Source organism: Podarcis pityusensis, assembly GCF_964106645.2.
Source record: "Podarcis pityusensis genome assembly, chromosome: 5".
In the NCBI taxonomy this organism is placed as follows: Eukaryota; Metazoa; Chordata; class Lepidosauria; order Squamata; family Lacertidae; genus Podarcis; species Podarcis pityusensis.
The window spans coordinates 56,934,928-56,944,170 of NC_138032.1; the positions used below are offsets into that span (position 1 = coordinate 56,934,928).

At 37.7% G+C, this 9,243-nt stretch overlaps 1 protein-coding gene across 1 annotated transcript in view; it reads left to right on the forward strand.

Annotated features, from left to right (window-relative positions):
• BCCIP (BRCA2 and CDKN1A interacting protein) overlaps positions 1-9,227 on the forward strand; it is an 11,782-nt gene extending 2,555 nt beyond the window's left edge. Inside the window, exons 3-7 of the mRNA XM_081005322.1 lie at positions 566-646; positions 2,064-2,153; positions 5,448-5,635; positions 7,134-7,308; positions 8,838-9,227. Of these exons, the coding sequence (XP_080861448.1) occupies positions 566-646; positions 2,064-2,153; positions 5,448-5,635; positions 7,134-7,308; positions 8,838-9,008 (705 nt within the window). The 3' untranslated portion in view covers positions 9,009-9,227. The remainder of the gene's footprint in view (positions 1-565; positions 647-2,063; positions 2,154-5,447; positions 5,636-7,133; positions 7,309-8,837) is intronic.
• The last annotated feature ends 16 nt before the right edge of the window (positions 9,228-9,243 follow it).

Sequence of the window (9,243 nt, forward strand, 5' to 3'; positions counted from 1 at the left end):
TTCTGATATAATAAATTCATATGACAGCAGGGCTAGTCTTCTCTAACCTGGTGCCCTCTGGATGCTTTGGAATAAAGTTCTCATAATCCCTGATTGTTGGCCATTGTGGCTCAAGTTGACTGGCGTAGCCTATAACGTGGAGAGCACAAGGTTAGTGAAGGCTGGTATAAAAAGTTACATTGTGGCACTGAAAATATATGAACAGGAAAAGAATATGAATACACTCACTGAGAAGAGGGGTTTACAACACAATCCTATATGACTGCTCAGAAGTAAGTCCCATTGATTCAAATGGTACTTATTCCCAGATAAGTGTGTGTAGGATCGGATGCCTAAATAGGGTGAACCTAAATGAATTGTACTAAAATCAATTTGTTTTGGTCCTAGAATGCTAGCCTAATGTTAGTTTTCATGGAAATTCAGTCTATGGCTGTTTCTAGCTTTCAGGGATAGAACACTAAAAGTTGTGGCTGGCAAATCTGACTCCACAAAGCAATATGAATCTTAATAAGTGATCCAGAAAGTGTTTTCCTACTAAAACCCTGCACCACTCTTTCCCTTCCAGCTGTTTCTAAAGGCTCCTGTTAGTACAGCTGATCTGACTGATATATTGATACAACAAAATCACATTGGGAGTGTTATTAAGGTAAGAGATCTAAACCCATCTTAATTTATGACATTTTATGGAATAAATCTGTTGATGGTTAACAAGATATATTGATCCTTGGTTAATATGACATTTGGGGCTGAAACATACATGCTTTATTCAGGGCATCTGTCTACAGCACATATGGTCCAGGAGTAAATAATGCATATCAACAATTATTTAAGCAAGCAACAAAATGGACTTTCCGCTTACTGCTATGGTAGCAGTACTTTTGATCCAGCACTAGGAGCATGATGATTTTTGATAAACAAAAATAAGGGATAAAAACACATATCTCTAGGGGGCAAAAAGCTAGTTTGCATCTTTTTCCTAATTATACCTGCCCGTCCTGATCCGGTATAAGTTGCAGTAGACCACAAACAGCATCTAATCTTGGCAAAATAAAAACAAAAGAATTTGAATGCAGGGCATTACAGAAAGAGAAATTATTCTTGCACATGTTTTTAATGGGCTACTGGTCATACCTCCACCATTGATGGGACCCAGAGCAGAGCCTACCCTACAGATTGCACCCTTACTTTTAATACTGAAAATATGAACTTTTGGAAATACTTATTCTGGCCACACTTTGGGCATGGAGTAGTTGTTATTTGTTGTTGGTCATGCCCACTAAGTGCTTGCAACAGTCACAGAAAAATGTACTGCATATGTTACTTATAACACTGCCTGTTATGCTAGTTTCCATTTTCCCCTGGTAAACCGTCACAAACAAAACAAAACAAAACCATTGGCCAGAAGTTGTGGCACAAGAGAACAGCACATCTACAATACTGCTGCCAAGTCTCTGAAACATTCATAAAATCAATGGACTTAGATTGGGACATTTCACCTTGGGAACTGAGTTGCCATCAGTTTTTACTCTCAGCGACCTTTGGTTTATGTTTCTGTGTCCACTTATTCTGAGAAGGTGGCCCACTGCTCTGCTTGTCTGCTTGTGCTACCATATGGTTATGCAAAGGGATGGAATACAGAACAGCTGGAATGTCAGTGGTCAGCTGGGAAATTCTAGCAAAATTCTGGTATGATTGCAAGTCTCTGATCCTTGATAGTTAAAGAATCTAGACGCAGTTTTATCATTTCAGATAGACATTTACCGGTATCTAGCTGCTGGAACTATGGAGCAAATAGGTCACAGTCTTGAGGTGGATATAATGGCATGGTTATAATAGAAAAATTATTTATTAAAATTTGTTCTTTCAAAAATGTGCTACAAGGACGACATACAGCCCAATTCTACGAATGCCTACTCTGAAGTAAGCCGCTTTGTGTTTAATAGGCTTTTTTTCTTATATATATATATATATTGACATTCTCTTCTTGACTATGATGCTTGCAGAAAGACTTAATAGAGAACATGCATTTGGTTGTATTTTCTCCTTTGTTTTCTGTTTAATAGCAAGCAGAACTTTTAGAGGAAAGTGATGATGATGATGATCCTGATGAGGTCTTTGGCTTCATAAGTCTGCTGAACTTAACTGAAAGGAAGGTCAGTAATACTACTTTGTATTTAACTATGATGATAATCTGCCTGTCAACTAAATTTGAATATTTTGGCACCTCAGTGTTATCCATCCTTTTCCCTTTTTTATTTCATATAGTTGTGTTTTCTTTCTGTCTGGCATCAGAGTGAACACAGTCAATACAAATAGAAACATCTGCTGGAAATGATTAAACATCACACCCTTTCCAAGAAAAGGGAGTGGAGGAAGCCTTCATTAAGAACATTTTTTGTTCAGTATAGTTGCACGCAATTCATTGGGGTCAGAAATACCTCACAATATTAAGTACAAAAACCTACACAGGTGGGGTGTGGGATCTAATTGTGGCCACATTTTTAAACATAATTTGTAATTAGCATACATATAGCATAATTAAAACTGTTCCACAAGTATAACAGTCCAATACTCATAAGCTTTGAATTATCTGTAACAATAATAATCTCAGAACTTGCAACTATAGTACAATAGGCCTGCAACATACTTTGGGTTACGTTCCAGGCATTTGTGCACAAAGGTAAACTTGTGCAAAGGCAGGAAGACTCCCGGAACAGCCCACACATGACTAGCTTTACCTTACTGGGCTGTGGGAAGGTTGTGCAAGGCTTCTGGAAGGTTGTAGGAGGCATCCAAGAGATCTCGTGGTAGCCTTACAGAGCCTTGCGCAATGTTTCCAGGATCTGGTAAGCTTTAAAACTCTTTCTTCACTAGAAAACCTGATGTGGAAAGTGCCTTGTTTTGCTGGGCTCTAGGAACGTCATGCAAGATCTCATGGGCTCTTTAAAAGATCTCGCAAGATCTTAAACAGCCCTTTTCAACTGCCCCCCCTGCTCTCCATTAATTAATTTATTTTCCCACCCACCCCACAAAACTGGAATTGCATGAGTAAATCATGTATAAGTTGTGGGTCTGCTGTCCATAATTCTCAAGCAGCCTGTGCACAATCATCACATTTCACAGCTGCATGAATTGGATAGGTAAAACGGTTCAACTAAAACAAATAATTGCTGTAACTTTCTGTCGTCATTTTGATTGCAGACATGACACTTTTGCCTTCTCTTGTTGCCAAGCAGTTCTGAGGCTGCTTTTCTTAAAGTTCCAGGCAAGCTGGCTCTGTGTATCAAAACTCAACTCAGGGTTTGATAAATTGTAGACTTGGGTCCTGGAGTGCTGGTGCCAGTATGGGCTGTTGAACTTAGGGTAGGCAATGTCTGCTAGATTGGAAAAACCACCATTGGCTACCATTTGATCATGCATTTGCATGTGGTCACAGATGTCAACACTACCTTTGGTTTCATTTAATAAATCAATAAATATAATAAAGAGCGATCTCAGACAGGGAATTCTGGTCTGAGATTGTTGCACTATTATACATTGACAAAATAATAAGAATGTTCCTTTCTTCCTTTGATACATAATTTACAAGTGTCAGATATTCTTGAAAAAACAAAAACACTGCTGTTGACACTTTTGGATTCATGAGCCAGGAACTCTGGGGGAATTTAAGGCTTGTTTCTTTTTCTTCTATTTGTTGATAGGAGCCAGGTTTTCTTAGCTAATCTCCCAAGCAGCAACACAATAGTGAAATTATCAGTTGCTATATTCTATCTAGCAGGCTATAAATGTGTTAATTTTTCAACCACCATCTACCTATGTTTTGAGCTGCTGAGACAAAGCAGCCATAATTTTATGCCATATTTTGTGGGTTTGGATGGCATATATTGCCTTGTTGGACGTCTTCCTCTGAACAGCCCTAATTGTTCATTAATTGTAACATTCTCATACAGCACAAAGCAATGTGAGAGTGGCTTGATGAACATTTCACAGGTCGTGTGTAGTGGGCAAGCGTCCTTCACATAAATAATTCAACATTAAAGCCTATCGCCACATCTTTTGATTCTTTTGAAGGAGGCCAGCGGCAATGCGTCCTGGAAGTTTTGCAGCAACCCTCAACAACACATTTTGCAAAGATCTTTCTGTAAACAGAGAAATGTGATCATCCAAAGCTTCTTAATTAAGAGTTGCCATTAAGTCTAGCCATCTGCTGAAGTGAAGGTGTACGTTGCTTGCAAAAATGTGCAGATGCAGTTGAAGTTGCATTGATCAAGTTAGCAAGTTTTGTATAAACAAAACAGGTTTATAAACAGGTTTTAAAACTTGTAGGGGTACTGTCAATGACCCCTAAAACCATTTGTAGTAATGTTAAGGAAAGTGAGTAATTTTTCTGGTATGAAAATTATGGAAACGTTATTTCACCTTCTGTGCTCTCTTCCTGCATGAATGAAAAGAATGAAGAGAGTCTAGGTGTCTGTTGAAATGGCAGGTGAAAACTTTTGGAGGGATCAGTTTGATGTGACACTTCATGTGTCTGGCTGTGTGACTTTCCAGGTTATTTAAATATTGAAATGATAATATATATATTTTTGAAAAATAATTTATGCAACTTTTAAGAATCCTTTGAAGGATGTTAGTTTGCAGGGGTGTAAATATGTATATTAATCTAACAAAGTGGAACATATGCAAATAGCAAAAGTGAAAAGAATAAAAGTGCAAAATCGACAAAAATAATCCCAGTGGTTGACTTTAATTTGGCTTTGCAATAAGACCTGCATGAGCCATTACACTGTTTTAGAACGTCACCAATGGTGCTAGTAGGCAATAGCAAACTAAGTCATACTTGGAATAGATTCACTGAAATAAATGGATTTAACATTGGATATCACCTAATATCTGTTCAGTCTCTTTCTGGATGAGTGCAGTCATACTTAAGAGCTGTGGAAATAATTGTTTAATTGAAGATTATTTCTGTAAGGAAAGATCATGTTGGTACTAGAATGGTGTTACTCAACAAACATTTAAAAACTCAGTAGGATCCAGTTGTAGTTTCCTGTTGTTTGCATTGCTTGAACAAAATTATAACCCAATGTTTTAATGCATTGATTTATCACTTTCATTTGCTTTATTAGGCCATTTATGCTGAGTACTTCATAGAATTTTATAAAGTATTCTTTTAGTCATGTGGCTGGCTCTGTGGCCCTAAGCAAGAGTGGAATGCTAATGCTTGGTTACCATTTTTGTCATCCTTTCAGAATTAAAACTCCCCTACATGCATTCGTTTGAGCGTTGATTAAATAATCTAAAAAGAAATTCCTACAAATCATTAAAAGTCACAGCAAGAAATTTCCCAGAGTCCTGTAAAACAATGCCCAGAAGCTCTCTTTTCAAGTTGCCTTATGTAAATAATTATTCTGTAATGCAAAGAAAATCTATCCTTTGATTCCTAGGGTACCGAATGTGCTGAACAAATTAAAGAGCTGGTTTTAAGCCAGTGTGAGAAGAACTGTGAACAGAGTATGGTTGAACAGCTGGATAAGCTCCTAAGTGACACCACCAAGCCTGTGGGCTTCCTACTAAGTGAAAGATTCATTAATGTACCTCCCCAGATCGCTCTGCCCATGCACCAGCAACTGCAGTAAGAGCTTTTCCAAAACCATTTTTGAACAGATTTTTTTTTTTTTTATCCTCGGATGACCTCTGAAATCTTATTTAAATGGAAATGTGTAGAGTGTGAAGAAAAAGGTCCCCCGAGAAGCAGAAACCAACATTTTTAGTATTGATCTCTTAAAGTGGCCTTTGGTGCAAACATTCAATATTTCACATATTGTGTATAGGTGAGTTTTACTCATATGTGAAAGCACTTTGTAAGGGATGAAAAAAGCCACTTAGAATTACTCTGCAATATATTGGATCCAGACAAATGTGTTCTGTGAATTGTTTTGAGAGTTGTGCTGTCGCTTGGAGAACACTCACTAAAAACAGCTACATTCTAACCATTTATCTTTTATTATAGTGGTTTCTGTTCCTGGCAGATTGGTTACAGAAATTTGTTTAAATTTCTGAACTTTTGACTAAACACTGGATATTTATTTTAAGAATTAAGGCTGATAAGTGAGATGCATAACCAGAGATCAGTAAGCAGTTTTAGCAAAGCTGATGCCAAGAATTCAGAGAAGAATCTTTAGTTGTTTGTAACAACTTTAAATAGTTCTGGCAGTAGAATAATTTGCTCTTTCCCCTGGTTGCATGGCCTTGTTTGTTTGTTGTTGTTACATCAGTTTCCTGATTCAGACATCACAGAACACTGGATTTAAGGAATATTAAATAGTCATAAAAACTGGGAGCAAGGAGTGTAGTACAGACATATTCCTGGTCCAATAAGCCATGGGTTATAGAACAGGAAGTGCCCATAGCTTTGGTTCGTGTAGAGAGAGCTTCACCACAGTTTGGGCCATACACTAAATCAAACCTTGCTTAGTAGAGTTGCTGCAAACCACTCTCCAGGCGTTTGTGGTCTAGCTAAGCCAGAATTTGACTTAGCATGTTGGGTGAACTAGGCCAGTGGTTTTGCCCAGTAACCACCACCTTTGCTTCTGGAACGTTAGGTGATCTTCCTTAATGCCCTTACATGTAAAAAGAGAGTGGAACAGAAATATTTAATTTCACAATTATTCCCCTAAGCAGATTATGAATTCTCCTGGAGGACCATAGGTCTGCAGGGCTCATGAAGGAAAAGTCTTCAGTTTCAATGAAGCAGCTTTTTTGCTGTGGAGTGAGATGAAGAGAGGCAGTGTGAAGAAGAGGAAGGAGAAAAAGATGCATAATCCTAAAGTTTCCTTTTATATTCTAACAATAGCAGGAGCATTTGTTGCTCAGAATGTTTTCACTCACCTCTTAAGGGATGGTGGAACAGTGTGTTTATTCATACTTCTGAGGATTGTGTTGGCACATGAGAAAGCACTGTTGTGGCAAAGCAGGCATCTTTATTTGCGGATTGGGCTGAAAATATGTGAATCTCTTGAGTGAGGTCTGGACACAATAGAAGTGTTTTCCGATTGATCTTTCCTGCAGTTGTGCATAGGTTTGACTGAAGCATGAAGAAATTTTTGGTGTAAATATGTGTTTATTTCTAGGAAAGAACTAATTGAAGCTCAAAAAACAAACAAACCTTGTGGAAAATGCTACTTCTATCTTCTAATTAGCAAAACTTTTACTAATAAGAAGAGTAATATCAGAAAAAAGGGAAGCAGCAGCCATCAGAAAGAAGAACTGATGTTTTCAAATGCTGAGGAAGAATTCTTTTATGAGGTGAGACTTAGTTGTTGTTGCTCGACTTTTTTGGTGTATTTTGATGTATACCGGGGAACCTAAAAGATTTGAGGCTGTTTTTCTTTCTAGTGTGTAGCAGCTATTGAACGTGGTCAAGGCAATTGTTCAGCATAGATGGAAAGGGGGCAGGGAAAACAAAGACGAAAGATCTCCATTGCTCTTGCACCCCAGTTCATGCATCCTGATTCAATGGAGTCAGCTCCAGGTTCAATTGCCACCACTACTGCAGCAGCAGCTTTGCTTGGAATGGCCTGCATTGAAGCTGAACTTGGGGCTGAATGAGGAATGAATTTGGTTTTGCCAATCCTAGTCACGAGGGCTTGTCTCTGGCTAGTAGAAGTATAGCTTGGGTGCTGCAGTCTGCTGTCAGGGATATTTCTGTGTGCAAATCTTGCCTGTGTTGATTTGAGGGGTGGCAGCTAGTGCGCTTTTTTTTTTTTTTTTGTAATGCTTCCCTGCCCCATCCTCTCCCTACCCTTTTAAACTTCCTCATTATTTGCATGCAGTGTCCCACTTGATTTAATACAGGGAATAGTGTTTTTCATTAATTACCAGATTAATGAAAATCTGCCAGATTTCAGATAATATTCTTTTAGCCCCGGAAGCACTTGTACACACATTCAATAGTTCAATCTGTTGTTTATACAAAGATACTCTTTTCTCCACAGGCATATCCCAGATTAGCCTAGCCTAGCACTGCAGTTATATTCAAGCAGACCAGACATAATAAGTTCATGGCCATATTGTACATTGCTGTAAACTGCTTTGAGCGTGATGTAAATGGAAAGGTAGTCTATACATAAAAGATAAAGACAATTGCAATGCCTGATCTTTAAAAAAATAATTAGTCCTGCTTGTAGAGAGATTTGAAGATGCAGTTTCCTTTGTATGTTCCAGTTTTCAGGGGTTGCCACCATATCTGAACATTTATATATTGATTTATCATGTTTTTAAACTTCTCATGACATTGTATCAGTCCTTGCCATAATACTTTCTGAAAACTAAAATGTGGTTTAGAACACTTTAAAATTGAGTGACATCATGAAAAAATAATATAATTTACATACATCCTATTTATTTGCATGATCAGGTAGGCATACCATGTGCTTTTAAAACAGAATATGGGAATTATCTGAAAAATAAAGAGTTGTCCAAGGCTACATCTTAACATGATGCTATTTTCCCTTGGTTCAGCCTACTGGTTCATTATATTTTTCCAGAGTCTCCTTTAGGGTGTGCAGTGACCTTTTTCAGCATTTATCTCTGCATACTATGTAGAAGCATTCAAGCAAGTCTAAATTTGGTATGCAAGTTTATGAAACATTGCACACCAAGTTCCATAATAGGACATCGAATCTTCGGTTACCACTGTGCCTTATTAAAATGACTTTACCTGGCCTTTCTTTGTAGACAGTGTAAGTTATATACGTATTCTTAATTCTTTTTTAAAAGGAAGCAGAAATATGGCAATTCAAATGCTTTTAACGAGTTTGCTTATTTTGTTTTAGAAATCGCTTCTGAAGTTCAGTTACTCAGTAGAAGAGGAAAGCGACTCATGTTTGGGAGGCAGATGGTCTTTTGAAGATGTACCCATGAAACCTTTACGAACTGTGATGGTAATCCCTGCTGACAGGATGAATTCCATCATGGATAAACTCAAAGAATATCTTTCTGTCTGAACCACTCTCTGAGCTAACGGTTTTGTGAAGTCACCCTGTAAAAGTTATTCGACTTTACAGTGGTGTCTAGAAATTTTCCATACCAATTCTGCATTATTTCAGGATCTCCTTTATATTCTTATAAAGTACATCACCTACACAACTTATTCTTATTGGCAGAGAATTGCCATTTTGAAACATCAGTGATTACAAGTGCAATAAAAACCCTCAAAACAGTAATCATTTAATTATTGTT